Source organism: Urocitellus parryii, chromosome 5, assembly GCF_045843805.1.
Source record: "Urocitellus parryii isolate mUroPar1 chromosome 5, mUroPar1.hap1, whole genome shotgun sequence".
Classification (NCBI taxonomy): domain Eukaryota; kingdom Metazoa; phylum Chordata; class Mammalia; order Rodentia; family Sciuridae; genus Urocitellus; species Urocitellus parryii.
This window is the reverse complement of record NC_135535.1, coordinates 208,715,085-208,730,084: the sequence shown is the minus strand read 5'-3', so window position 1 is coordinate 208,730,084 and position 15,000 is coordinate 208,715,085. Positions and strand designations below refer to the sequence as shown.

Sequence of the window (15,000 nt, the reverse complement as noted above, 5' to 3'; positions counted from 1 at the left end):
CTGGGTTCGGTGGGCTTGGTGTGTCCCTGCTGGGCGCTTCAGGGGCCGAGTCTTTCCAAAGCCTGGGTGTGCCCATGGACAGCCTGCTTTGAGCTTGTTTATTACTGTTCTCCAGGCTTCTGGTCAACACCCTGAAAGGAGATAAGGGCCTGGGCGTCTCTTCTTGGGGCTGGCATGTATGAGCCCACTCGCCATGTGTGACTCCTGTGTATGATTCATTCCAGAGCAGTTTTAGTCCTCATAAAATATTCATTTTGGTTGTGCAGGGCCCTGTAATTGCCATCTCTCACCCTGAATTATTTATACCTTGCACAGACTGACAAAGCTTTGCCATGCGGCCCTGGATGAATCAGAAACACGGATCTTTGCTGCCAACTGCATTATAGTTTCACAAAATATGGCCCCAACGTCATTCTGGGCTGCCTCATCTCTAAATCCAGCTTTTCTTGATTTGACATTTTCTTTACTCCTCCATTGTCTTAGTCAGGCGGAAAGGTTGCCTCTTAACTCGGAGCAGCAGCCTTCTTGCTGGTGTTAGAGCCGCTGTGCTTGAGACAACTAATGTATCTTTATTGCCCTTACTTTTTTATGCTCGGTAACAGGACAGCGCCCGGGCTCACTTTAGAGCCATATATTATACATTAGCCATAAAATGATGCAAATAGTCCTGAATACTCTTCAAACAGATAGTGGAGATCAGCCTGGATCAAGCTGCTTGTCACAAAAACAGAAAATGAAAGGTGACGTGAGAAGTTGGGCCCAGTGGCCTGCTCCCTGGCTGCAGGCTGCAGCCGGCCTGGGACTGAGGGGGACGTCCCCGTGGAGCTGGAGACTTGTATGGGCTTCTTTGTGAGCAAGGAGGCACTCTGGGTTCCTGATCTTGGCATCCTAAACGCGTCCATTCACCGGCCCCTCTTCCCAGGGCTCTGCTCGCCCTGCGGTCTGCATGCTGCAGGGACTCTAGCTGGCTCTTCCTGTGTCTGCACTCCAGCCTCAGGACTCCTCCACCAGGGGCTTGAGCCTCTGGCGGCCTCTCACACCACTCCCCTGCACCCCAACCCACAGGCAGCCCGTAGCTAGCAAGAAGGACAGGAGGGTCCCATCCGGGGATGAGGAAAACCACGTCCATCGGGGGGCAGGCCCTGGCGGGTGGAGCCAAGCTCCCCACGCCCCTCCCAAACCAGAAAGGAGAGCCACCCATTCGGCTCCGAGTGTCGGTGGCACTTGATTCTGAGGGGAGACAATGACGACCTGCAGAAACCCCTTGAAAAACTCCTGGTCCCGCAGGGCTCCAGAGAAGATGACGTGTGAGCTTCTCCAACTGGAGCTGCGTGGTGTTGTGGGGAGCCGAGCAGGGCTTACCGTGATTCTAACACCTTGGTCCTTCCCTGAGCCACAGAAAGGGATTAATTTATGGCTCCTGGCTCATCAACAAAGGGAGGTGAAGAGAGGGGCTCGGTGCTGTTCCGAGTAATGGATGACCTGTACACACATTTCTCTTGTATATGTTGACACGCAGGAGTAATGAAGGCGAGGCTTGGCGCACATGTGCCCCTCATTAAGCTGCATTACCTGCATTAAAACTAATAATTGCCACTCAGAGCTGCGTGCCCATTAATCATTTATAATGTTTTAATAAGTTTTTAATCAGGACCTAAAAGGCTCGAGAGCCGGCCGGCATAGGCAGGTTCGACACTGGTGTCCTCCATGCATGCACAGGCTTGATTTAAAATGTGATTTTTTTATTAATAATTCAGCCTACGAAGAGGATAGTTCTTAATTAAGCAGGCTGGTGTGGATGGGGGGAAATGTACATTGGATCAGGAAAAGATTAACAAGCTCCTTCCCACTTGGAGGTCCGGAAAAAATAAAAACAAAACCCAGCCCTGCACTGGTTTTGAGCATGAGCTCGGTGGCCAGCAGAGGCCAGGATGGCCAGACAGACATCGCCGTTATCTTCAGATCCCCCAAAACGCACACCGGGATGGCGGGAGAGGTTTGAAATCCTGAGTCGGGATGAACACAGGCGCTTAATCTCTGCACAACCTGTGAAAGTCTCCCCTGGAGCTGGCAACGAGTCAGGGGTGCATCTGATGGGAGCCAAGTGATGCTGGCATTTCCCTTAAATAAGGAGCTTCGTGATCAGAGCTGGCAAATAGAGCAGTGTCCAGAGGGAGTGAGGAAGCTGTTTTAATGAGCCCGCAGCGAAAGACAAAATACAGACTGATTGACAGGGCTAGTGATCTGCTGGGGAAATAATGTCAATGCTGCATCGCCCATTAGAAATAGAGAAATAGGTAAAGGGGGAGAAGAAAGATAGGCACTTGAAACAAGCACCCCAGTGTAAATATAGTGCACTTCACATTTCTTTTGTGCTGTGCAGTTGACTTCTTTTAAACAGATAACCTTATCAAAACTATCACGAAATATCAGGAACTGTTACAGAAAACACTAACTGGAACTCTGACAGCCAGCCGAGGAGGGCAGCCGGCAAAGCGTGGAACTCTGGGATGCGCTTGCTATTAGGGTGTCTGCCTGGGTTGTACTTATCTGAGCACATTAAAACCACCCGGAAAAGTTTAATGCAAGTCATACAAATTCCCCCAAACGGAGCCCTCGGCACGGGATCTGCTGTGGAAGTGGCTATCGAGCTGGCCGGCAAAGCCATTAAACCCCATCAGATCTCTTTGGCATCATTTTAATGAGAATCATTGCAAAAGTACAAGATCATGGTATCTATAAGTGCCTCTTGACAGCTGCTGCTGAAATTGTGATGAAAAGAAAAACCATTATAGCAGAAACTTAGCGATAAGGCCCTTTGGAGGGACGGTGGGGCCTGGTACGGCTCTAGACCGCGAAGGGTTAATTTTCTAAACCTAATAATGTTCGATAGTGAGGTATTTGTCAGGAGATAAAGAAGTGATAGAATCTGGGAAGTGGGTCCCTTGGCGATTGTAGTACAAATATTGTTAATGCGGTGTGGTTACTACAGCGGAGGGAAGTAAAATAGCTGGGGTCCACTAGAGACGGCTCTGCTACACTAGAGCAGATTCCCCAGACAAAGGCCAGCAATTGTTGAACTGCGAGTCAAGCCGTGGATATTTCCAAATCCTTACACATCTACATTTACATGCAGGATATCATGCGTGCCCGGGGAACGCCTCCCGTGGAGACCAGGTCCTCCCAGGCGGGCCGTCAGCCCACCCTGACCTCTCACCTGGGGAGGGGGGAAGGCCCCCGACAAAGGAGATCTGGCCCAGCTGTAAAACTCAGCCCTGTCGCCCTCTGCCCCCGCCCCCGTCATGATGACGTCATGCAGGCACTACAGGTCTGTGAGACCCCTAACTTGAAATGCACAAGAATTTAATAAGTCTGGTGTTAAAGCAATTTGTCATGGCATATTTGAAGAATAAATCAGACTAATGGAGCAGATTTTTCCTCTCGTATGGCATTAAAGAACGTGAGCCCAGTCATCGCTAATGGCAGGAGTGAGAGAAAAAGAGAGGCCTGACATTAAGACCCTCGCATTTTGGAAATCCGATATGTATTGACCTGTGTACTGCCTGGTGCACAGATCTGATGTCAGCAGAATGTAGTCCGTGTATGGGAACTGCTCATTACAGGTCTGTGAGGGAAGCACACCGTGCAGCGCCCGGCCGATCGGCTAGAATTGCTCAGGATCAATACTCCAGCGACTGATGGCCGGGCGTGCACACTCCACAGCTGCGGCCACTGCTTTCAGGGACTTCCCAGTAATTAGCAGGACCTCGAGGATCACTCTGTGGCCACTCTCTTATCAGTCAGGGAAAAGGCTCTTAAAGGCTCTGTCTTTTAATTTGACTCTTAACTATTTCATTTCAACAGCAGAGTAAGGGCTGCAGCCACCCATCCCCAAAAGGCCTGCCAGTTCTACTCTTGCTCTTGCCTGCTCCTCTGGGGTGAGACTTCCTTTGTAAAGGAAGTGGAATTGACCTAACATGAGATCAACCTTTTGGAAGTGAGCGATTTGGTGGCTGTGGGGCCATCACTCCCTCGTTCCGAATGCTTTCTTTCCCCCACCAAGGAAGCCCCGTCCCCTGGAGCAGCTTTTCCCTGCACCACCAGCAGCTGGTGACCTCTCAGGCTGGACCTCCTGTGTGCACTTTTTCTTGTCTAGACTACTATGCATTAAGTTAGCAGTAACTAAAGATGGGAGGACTGGATCTGGACCAGGCTCCTTGCAGCCTGTGGAACCCTGGATGCTGTCACCAAACGGTGATTCACACGCGATGCTCTGGGGTTTTGATTGATGAGCTGAAGGCCTACCCCCTGGTTTGAGTGTGCTGCTTATTAAGAGCCCCACTTTAAAACTGAAAATCAAGCCCCCATTTTGTAAAAGATACTGATATTTTTCATTCCAGACTCAGATTTCCCATGTTGCCCACGTTGAGGGCCAGGAGCGAGGTCCAGCCTGCTGGGACAGGCTGGAACTTGGGTAGGAACTTGGCTCTGTGAGAAGCCAGGGTTCTTTGCAGGGTGTGTGGCCACTCAGCAAGCAGAGTCGAGGCCATGGCACACCACTGACCCTGGCTCTGCCTGGTGCCTTTCCTCTCGGCTAATCAGGGTCACTTCTTCTGGTGCTGGGACTCTTTCAAACAAAACCAAGTCCTGAAAGAGCCTAAACGTTGACAATTAAGAAATAAAAAAACTACTTAAAAAACCCACATAGAGGGGTGCTGAGAGGTAGGGGACTTCCAACAAGGTTCATGTGCAGGAGGCGTGGTTCAAACAGTGCCAAGTTCCCTTATCCCCCTCGGTCACCAGGGTGCGCCCGTGGAGCCTCTGCACTTCTGAGGAACCCGTCCATTTCTCCTTTGACCAGAGGGAAAGAAATCATTATTACATGATCAGTGGCTTCGCTTAGGTAAAAACATCAGTGGCCGGGAGGGCGTGGGGCCGGGCCGTATTAATTACCTAGCGCTGGCTGGCAGGATGATCTTATCAGTGACGTGGCCACTGGAAGGCTGCAGCTCTTCACGGAAGTGGGGAAGTTCCGAGCTGCCTGGGCGCGGGCGGGAAGGATGGTGTCAGATGAAACGCAGCTCATCAGCTTTTCCCTGACAAACCAAATTCATTCCTTATGTAATTGATAACGGCCTTGGCCAATTATTTCACACATTACAATACACAGAGGCCCCCTTTGCAGGTTTTGCAGGGCTGTAATTAGCTATGCTAATATCCCCTTTATTGGCCCTAATATTGCTCAACACCTTTTGCCATCCTGGAGCCCACTGGAGCCCCGTGGCCTGTCAGGACCGTTGATTATTGAGAAGGATAGCTTTAATCAAACATAATTGCAGTTAATTTTTCTCTCCTGCTCTCTGTTGCCAGCGTCTAATGCCACGGACTCCTTGATATTCCATTAAATTACAATTAAACAGCCTCCTTTGTCTCTGATTGTCCTGAACAACACCACAAAGTTCTGTAGCCGTTTAAAGGAGAGCTGTTTGGTCCTAATTGCCTGCTAGCTCACAAAGGGCCAATTTACACAATGCCCATGTAGAATTTAAACAGTTCATAATGTAATGGATATTACACAGGAGCCTAACACTACAATTAAAATGATTTTCATCAGATAGAGAAGCTCTGGCTAATCAGCTTCATAAAAGTAAATATAAATGAACTAATTCATAGTTTAAACACACAGACACGGAGCTGACTTTGAAATTGGTTGTCGGGGGGGGGGGGGCTCGCCCCTCATCCTGTGGTACCTACACTGGGCTCTGGTGCCAACGCTGGACCCGTTATTCGTTTGAGTCCAGTTTAAATCCTCCTGGGCTGGCTGCCACCCTGCACGCACGTGGTGACTGGAGCTGTTTGTTGGGACCCTGATCCTGAGGCCGGGGTGACTGGACTATCCCTTCTCTGTGGGGAGCAGAGGACCACACTGGTCCAGCAGGACAGAGGAAGGGAGGGCCCGGAGTTTCCAGCTTGAACTCCGTGTAATCAGGTGTAATCAGGCCCCCTGCCCCTCCATCACTGTCCTCTCAGGTGAGGGTCCCCTGCCTCCCACACTCATCATTGGGTGCTCAGGAGTTAGAAGAGGAAACCGCCCACACCCTGTGCTCTAAGACAGAGAGCGGTGCTGCAGGACATCTTCCTGGTGCTGTGGGAGAGGAACCCCATTTCTTGAGTGATAGGACCACGCCTCCCTGCTAGTGACAGCTCCTGAGAACTTTCTGGGATTCTGTGGGCTGTTTCCGAGTAGAACATTATGGGGGAGCAACGGACGTGGAGCAGTTTGTCTTTAGCCACTGTCTTCCCCTCTGCCTGGGAGAAACAAGTAAATAAAGCCCATATTTCAAGCTTGATTTACTCTGGTACCTACTGTGAAAGATGATGACTCTTTAGGGAAATAAAGACGGGGTCAGGGAATTAGTGCACATAATGGTCATTTTGCTGTCGGGCAGCAGATGCAGGGAAACACACTGTACACAATTAAGCATAATGTACTAATGACAGGTTAGAATTTTTATCGCCTCTTTGCGATCGAGCAGCAAATCCATGTTTAGCAGTAATAAAGAGTTTATTGGTGCTAAAGCCAAAGATTTTCTGACATAGGAAGGATTTTTCCTTTCATAACAAGAGTATTAAATCCTTTGTGTCCTGGACTCTGGAAGTGAGATATGTAAAGTGGTTGTCAGATATTTCTTAGGAGAAAGCCAACTGGGGGTGATGGAGTAAAGGACCGAGGGCCGCTTGACTCTGCCTGCCGGCCCTTCAGCCTCCTCATCCCTCCCGAACCCTGCAGGTGTGTCTGGCCAGTACTTGCTGTGCCACCTCTGCCTGCGAAGGCTTGCTGGAAAGCCCCAGGGACATTTCCAAAACGCAGGCAGAGGATGAGCACCAAGCCCCTGGGTCCTCTGTGAGTCTCCCTCTGTCCTACAGAGGTCGCAGCCACCTGGCAAGGAGTCTGGTGACTGTGTGCTTGATGGCACTTGAGTCACTGGGACCTCTGTACTTAAGGACCCTGCCCTCCAAGGGGATCTGGGGATCTTTCTGAAGTACTTGCCCTGCTCTTGGACGGGACAGCCTATGATTGCCACATCGAGAGGGAGGGGGCAAGTGTGCGTTCCTGTACTGTGGACCCCGTGGGTGCTCCGGACACTTACAGGCCCAGCACCCAACTTCCTTGTTAAGGCCCTGGGGGCCTCCTGGCCATCAGGGCTGGGGCGAGGGCTACCTGGGATATCTTCCAAACCCGCTCTGCTCTCTTAGAGGTAACAGGGTGAACTGGCTAACCAGACATCCAGGAATTTAAAGTACCGTCCTCTGAAGGGGGAGAACATCTTTTATTTCACACAAAAAGCTCTCACTGCCAGCTCCGTGCAGGTACCTCTGTAGACGAGCCGCTTCTCGGGCCGGCGCCTGCTCAGAAGATTAGCCGGGTGTAATGTGGGGCGTAATTGCACCGCGTGGCTGTCCCCCAAGTGAAAACCTAATTGCCTGACAGGACGGTAACTTTGTGGCGCCCTCACCTTGTTAGGCCCTTTCTGATGCAGTTCAAATGCAGTGTGGCCGCAGGTGCGCCTAATTTACCTCGCCGCAGAATGTGTGGAGTTTAATTGCACAGTGGTTGTTAGGAAAAATTGGTGGGTGGAATATCAAGTGACTTGCCGTGGCTGATGGCAGATGGTGTTAGGAGGCAGTGTGAGCTAAGTGTATAGGTGAGGTGAGTTAATAAAAGATGTAAATTCTGGCCTAAAATAGCGAGGCCTCACGGTATGTAAGAAAATTTAATTAAATGGCCACCATTCTTTCCCCCATCGACTGGGTTTTCCTCTGCCACAGTCAGGAGTCTTCCAGGATATGTTGAGGTTCCAGTAGAGAAATGAGCCTCTGTCTACGGAGTCTGCATTTCTGATACTGTAACTGCCAACGAGGAACCTTGAACACCACGCATCAAGGAAATCACGTGAAACCTTATAGAACATTAATCATCACCAAGTAGATATTTTGGGAGATGATATTTTGGGAGAAAACAGATGATATTTTGGGAGAAAACAGAAGGTTTTGGGTATGACCTTGCTGGAAAGCATGCTCTGACACCCGAGGATAGGACATGTGTCAGCAGAGTCCACTTGGGCTTACCACAGAAGTGGCCTTTGCAAGAGGCGTTGCACAGGGAGAATCCTGTCTCCCCGTGGGTGGTGGCACTGCCCGCTGTCTGCCCCTTCGGACCAAAAGCCAGCACATCTGCCTTTGTACCTGAGCTTGCAGGAATGGGGAGGACAGCACAGTGACGTTTTTATAAAAAATATATTGATTTATTTACTTATTAGGTGTAGATGGACACAACACAAGGCCTTCATTTTTATGTGGTGCTGAGGATGGAACCTGGGCCCCGCCCGTGCTAGGCGAGTGCTCTACCTCTGAGCCACCATCCCAGCCCCCACAGTGACGTTTTTGACACAGCATCTCTACTTTGTCAGGACTCCTGAATCTGACTTCCACGGACACCAGGGGAGGGCTTGGCGGGAGACGGAGCTAGGTCTCGAGCCTGGCCTCGCCACTCCCACCTGGAATGCTGCCTTGCGCCTGTGCTCAGCTGGAGCCAGTTTCCTGACCACACCAAGAACTGTGCACTGTACCCTTGCGCTCAGAGACCTTCCCCAGAAATCATGTCACTCCATAGTCCCTTCTTCTTGAGAGTTATTGAACTTTTAACATCTGTTTTTAAAAGTGCGTTTGCCTGGGCGGGACTGTCCTCTAGAGCTGGATTGCCAGGTCAAGATGTAGCACATTTAATTGCAAATAAACAGATCTTTTTTATAATATAGGTGTGTCCCAGAGCATAACAGAGTCATTTGTTTCCTATCTCAAATTCAAATTCAACCAGACGTCCAGTGTTTTATTAATTGAAGACAGAGCCCTGTCTGGGACGATGCCTTCCCAAAGGGTGATGGCTGGTTGTGTGAAGATCCAGGCGAGAGAAGGCCAGTCCAGTTTGGGGATCATGTGCCAGGCACATGGCAGCCAGGGCTCCCAAGCTGCATGCACAAGAGTCCTTGTGCTAGCTGTGGACTGGGCACCCTGTACCCTGGCCTGAGCCTTCTCCCAGTATTACCCACTTCCAGGGCAGCCAGACGCAGCCATGAGTGGTCTTAACTGTGCCCTGGCACAAGTATTTTTCAAAAGGTTGGTCTTATGTCTGATGATTCTAACTATCTGTGTTTTGTGTTTTTGTAGATTCTTCCTAAAGTTTTTCCTCAAGTGCAATCAGAACTGTTTGAAGAATGCAGGCAACCCTCGGGATATGCGGAGATTCCAGGTATGCACCCCAAGGGCAGGCAGCCTGGCAGGCTGCTCTTGTAGTATCTGAATTCACTGATTTTGCAGTTGTTCAGAAAACAGTCTGTAGTTCTCCAAGGGCCAGTAGCAAACAAGACTTACCTCATTTGAAAACTCATGTGACTAAAACACTTTAAAACCGACCTGGTGTCTTCAGGGTGCCAGATTCATGGAGCCCAAGCATGGTCCACAGCAGACCTGATGTCAGCTCTGAAAATGTGGCCGTGCCAAGGATCTTATAGGGATTGATGATCGATTGATTAATGATTGGTTTTCAGCTTGGGAAGAACCATATGCAAACTTTCAGGAAATCTCAGGGTCTTGGACCCTCCTCAGAGAGAGGTCTGCCCCTGCCTAATATAGGCCTCTGCAAATTTCGGAAGGCTTTCCCAGCCCCCTCTACCTGCCCCGGAGGTTTGTTTTTTCCAACTTCGTCTGTTTCAGCCCTGGCTGCTGGTCTCTTTCTGGCCCAGGCTAACTTCTGTCCCTGTTGTCTTGGGAGAGGATTTTGCCTATAGGAGAGAAGAGAGTGGGCTAAGTTCAGGGACCAATTATTAGAAGAGTGTTTGTGTTTTTCTTGCCTTTGTGAGTGGTGAGGGTACAGGATTATTTGGCCAATTTGCATTAGATAAATATTCTGGGCTGGAGCACAGAACTACAGCTGGTACCTGCCAACCAGAGAGGAAGTGGGTGGCTGATGGGAGTGAACACTAGATGGATGAGTTACCTAGCAGGTCTTGTTTGGGACATAGACTGCTTTCCATCAAAGAGCTCAAAGTGTTTTCAGGAAGCTCATAATGCTTCAGTCCTTTAGGAAAGCACATGGCCCCTGTGCACCCTCGAAGCTCATCAGGAAGGCAGGATCCCTGCCCCTCCCTCCCTGCCCACGGTGGCCTCTAGCCAGGGAGTGATTCTTGCACACTGTTGGGTCCCCCTGTTTTTCATGCACAAGGCTCCACAGGGCATAGGGGATATTGATCCATCTAAACAGAGTGGAGGTCACACTGGGCAGAGTGGCCGCACCTTCTTTGTCTCACAATTGACCCAGCATAGCATCAGTCACGGCAACCTCAAGGTTGACCGTGGAGCTGAAGGGCCTAGGAGGACTTCCTCTGGTCTCTAATGAATCTTCCTGCCTCCTGGAAGGTTTAACTGGACTTAGGCATTTGTCAAGGTTCTTAGGATGCTCTACGCCAGCTTTGGCACCTTCCCAGGTGCTTGGCAGAGCTGGCCCAAGAGGAAATGCATAGCATGCATTTCTCTGCTGAATGGCCCTGTTTTCCCTGGTGACGGGCCTAAATAAGGATGACAGAACCGAGGTGGTGTCTTTAATTTTTATTTTTACCACTTCTTGTTTCTTTATTAACATATGGCCTAAGAGCTTAAGAAGGCCAAGTCCCAGCCTCGACATTAGCGGTCTGCATCAGGCTTGGGGGATATGTTCAGGGAATTCCTTTCATGCCCAAAGGGGGCCTTCAGGTGGACCCAAGGAGGGCGCCTGGGTGCCCAGGAGCAGCCCTTGGCTCCTCCAGGCCTGGCCCCATCATAGTGGCACCAGTGTGCCCCTGCCAAGGCTCCAGAGGGCAGTGCCAGTGTGCACAGTGGTGGCATCCACAGCTGGAGGCTCAAATGGCCTAGTGTTGCTGAGACCCCTGGGACCCTGGCAGGCCCAAGGGGAGACAGTGTCAAGGAGGCTCCCCGATGGAGCTCATACTGCCCCCACTTCACGATCTTCTGTGGAACCTGAGGTTTTTAAAAAGCCAGTTACCCATGCACCCTGCATTCACAGACAGATGTGCAGCCATGGCTTCTGTTTTGTCAGGAGTTTTTTTGTTGTTGTTGTTTGGTTTTGTGGAATTTTTTTTTTTTTTTGCATGTTAGGGTAACTATATCCCCAACCCTTGGCTTCTTTTTTAAACTCTTAACAATACTATTTACTTGTCTTTAATCACTTCTATTCATTAATTTGAAAAATCTAATTCAGTTTATTTAATTATTAATAAACTGTTTTTATTAGAGCAGTTTCAGATTTAGAAAAAAGTTCTTTAGAAAGTTAGGGAAGCTCCCCAATGCCCTGGTTGCCTCTCACAATTGCCCCCTGATTGACATCTTTGACATAGTGCTCTTTACATTTGATGAACCAACACTGAGGGTTGTTACTTACCACCACCCAGGGCAGCCTTGGCTTGTCACAGTTCATTGTACCTGGATGTCCCTGCTCGCTGCCTCCTGCCATGCAACTTTCTAGGGTAGTGTGGCTCCAAGACCTGCCTTGTCTGCCCAGCTGTGGCAGTGAGCCCGACTTCTTCCCTGCCCACCCAGGCTCAGGCCCCAGGAAGCCCACTGTGAGACCCAGTAAACCTGGCTTGCGCTCTAGCCACTCTGGAGACAGCACAGCACAGGGACCCACTCATTAAAGAGAAGGGTCAGGGCCACGTTGAACTGTGTGGTTTCCTGGGTCCATTGAGGTGCGCTGTTTCTGAGATACCTGTGACAGGCTCAGTGGGAAGGTAGGTGTGTGGCACCAGCAGGAGAACTCTGAGGGTGTTAGGAGCCCTGACCTGTCCTCTCCCCCCAGGGCATCCTCTGAGCCCCGCCTAAGACTGGAGCCACTCACTCCCACAGAAGGGACAGCACCTGCCCTTACCGCCTTCCCATGAACTGGAGGAAGAATTTAGAACACTCCGCCATTCACACTCAACTTGGTCTTTTCAGAGGCAAAAATGTTCATTACAAGACATTAAATGTAATTGTGAAATTGACTTAGGGATCATTTGCTGATAAAATGTTGGGGAGAGGATGGGTCTTGATTTATGAGACCCTTTTGGGGCAACTGTGAATCCTTACAGCTCTTCAAGGGAGGCTGGTCTCAAGTGAACTAATTTAAATTAGATAAACTCTCTAATCAATACTGAACAGATCAATCAAAACAGGGACTTTAAAATGAGTGGCTAGAGGGGTGTTTCTGAAGCTGATGGTGACAATGATATTTTTCTGCATCGAATTCACTTGTTAGCATAATAAGAGATTAAACTGTAATTAGCGGAGCCAGTCTTTGAAAAGAAGCAATCCCGAGTCAAAACAAAACAAAACAACCCACCCCTATTACCAAAAGAGCTGTGAGGGCCTGGTGGTGGGGTTCCAGGAGGGGGTCTCCTGTGCTCTGCGGTATCCGCGGGGGCTGGCCTCCCTTCGCCAGCTCCATTTTCAAATCCACTTCGTCTTCGCAGGTTGTTGTATCGACAACAGTCAACGTGGACGGCCACGTGTTGGCCGTGTCCGACAACATGTTTGTGCACAACAACTCCAAACACGGGCGGCGGGCCCGCCGCCTGGACCCGTCAGAAGGTACGGCCCCTTCTTATCTGGAAAATGGTAGGCACATGCTACATGTACTCTTTTATTTGCGATGCTTCTTTTCCTTTGCACCATTCTTTATGTCGACTCACGTGGAGTTGCTCTCACCAGGCTGTGTGCTCCCTTGGGCCTCCCTAGTGGTGGTGGCGGGTCCCCAGGGCCCAGGGGGCCAGGCCCCGGGCTTGGTCTCCCTCTCCCTTTGTCAGGTGGTCACCTCACCTGCCACAGCCTTCACGTTCTTGGTTTGTTTCTAAGCTTTCTTTTGCTCACAGCTTTTCTTGCAGTTTTGATTTCTTTGGTTTTATTTTGGCTGTTGGAAGCTCCCATCCAGAAGCTCATCCCCAAACACTTGGCTCATGCTTCCGTGGGTGGTTACACCCTGGTCCAGTCAGCTCAGAAGGCACTGGGAGGACCACTTGCTGTCCCTGGGTGGAGTGTGTACACACGTGTGTGTGTGTGTGTGTGTGTGTGTGTGTGTGTGCAAGTCAGGATGGGGCTGGGGGTGAGAAAAACAGCATAAAATTTTCTTTTTTCTTGTCAAATGCTTCCAACTGATGGACTTCTTGTTTTGCTTGTTAAAAGAGAATTTCCCTGAGAGGGCAGGTAGGGACAAGTGTCCTTGGATATTGGGAGTCAATTTCAGCAACTCTGGGCCTGGGTTGGGCCTGACATGGAGCCCCTCAGCCTGTCTTTTCCTGCAGGTGCTTGGTGCCCACTACTTTCCCATCCCTGCCAATCAGGAGCCATTTCCTCCCTCCAGTGTCCCATAGTAATCATGAGATGCTGGCCAGTCTGAGTCATTGATAAAGCCATGTGAGAGTTTTGAAAAGTGAGTTGCAAACCCAACAGCAGAGTGAAACCCGTTAGAGCAGAGAGAGTATCCAACCAAGGCTCAGGGTAAATCCTGCACCCGAGGTGGTGGATTCAAGAGCCACACTGCCCAAGTGGGGCAGCTGCAGAAGCAGGGAAATGAATGAAGCTGTGCAGATTGTCACAATGAAACACGATTCAGATGTGGAAACTGGAAGCCGATCTATGAATCTGCTGTGGTCCACAAAAATAAACTAATTTGTTTTTCTACATTAATGACTAAGGTATAAGAGAACAAAAATATAATAATTAAAGGTCGCCTTGAGCACCAGAGTCATTAGAGGCTGTGACGTATTGTTTATCTCCTTCCTATGCACTGAAGGTAGGTGTGTGTTTTGCTTAGCAACCATCACTAATGAGGCTCACAATTAAGAAGGTTGAATCCCCGGTCCTCAGCTCCTGGCTTCCCCAGAGAGCTGGAGCTCGCAATGCGATAGGTTCAAGGAGGCCTCCTCAGCCCTCTGGTGTTAGGTTGTCGTCTGAGTCCAAAATCAGCCTCCTCTAATGAGCTATTATGATCTGAGCAAAGTACAAGTATTTATTTTTATAAGTAGCATGAAAAAGCATTTGACTGTAAGCAGAAAAGTAGCATTTAGAAAAATAAAGGCCACTAGTGGGTACCTTGGAGATAAAACCTAGCTAGTCAAAAGCTATTTGTGGAAGGAAGCAGCCTTGCTTGGGATTTTTTTTGTTTATCAGTATTTTGTCAACACTTGGACCAAGTCACTTTCTTGCCAGTGATTGCAGTGCCTTTTCCCACCCATTAAAGCCACAAAAATCTTAAAATGCAAAAAGTGACTCAGAGCCCTAGTGTGTGCATGTGGCCTCAAAACCCCTCACAGGTGGTGGGGTGCTCCATCCCAACTAGCAGCCAGGCACGGAGCCCTGCAGGAGATGATGGGCTCCTCTGTGGTTGCCATCACTTCCTGGAGCGGTGACACTTGGGAAGCTCATTTTAAGGACTGTCCATTTCCTTCTAAGAACCTCTGTGCTGCCTGGTGCCCGGGTAGTGTGCCCGGGGTGGGGTGCTGGCTGCCAATCCGTCCTGTGTTCTTCAAGGAGAAGGCACCCCCTAAACCACAGCTCTGCGCTCCTGTGCAGCCTCTCCCGGCTAACGCCTCATTATCCAATCATCTCATATTCACCAGCAGCGTGTGTACACACTTGCTGATGGTTTCCAAGTACACTAATTCCCCCTGCTGCTGCGGTGGATGCCTGCCACCGCGTCCTTTGAGCTCACAGAAAGCGAGGCAGATTATTTACAGTATTGAACACAAGTGAGGGGAAAACAACCATTCCACCTTCCAGCACCACACAGTACAACTGGCTTTCATTTCTTTTCCTTGTCACTTGTCCCCTCGTAAACGACTCCAACCCTGTTTAAACCTTACGAGAGCCCTGCCCAGCACCCGGCCTGCAGCACAGAAGCGATTTGCATGCCAA

At 49.9% G+C, this 15,000-nt stretch overlaps 1 protein-coding gene across 8 annotated transcripts in view; it reads left to right on the top strand.

Moving 5' to 3' along the window:
• Ebf3 (EBF transcription factor 3) overlaps positions 1-15,000 on the top strand; it is a 117,237-nt gene that overhangs the window by 69,493 nt on the left and 32,744 nt on the right. For 4 of the 8 annotated variants that reach the window (XM_026411083.2, XM_077799201.1, XM_026411080.2 and 1 more), the window contains exons 7-8: positions 9,229-9,310; positions 12,561-12,678. In XM_026411083.2, coding sequence (XP_026266868.1) covers positions 9,229-9,310; positions 12,561-12,678 — 200 coding nt within the window. Of the gene's footprint in view, positions 1-9,228; positions 9,311-12,560; positions 12,706-15,000 lie in introns of all 8 variants that reach the window. The other 4 variants (XM_026411082.2, XM_026411079.2, XM_026411078.2 and 1 more) reach the window with 1 other exon arrangement.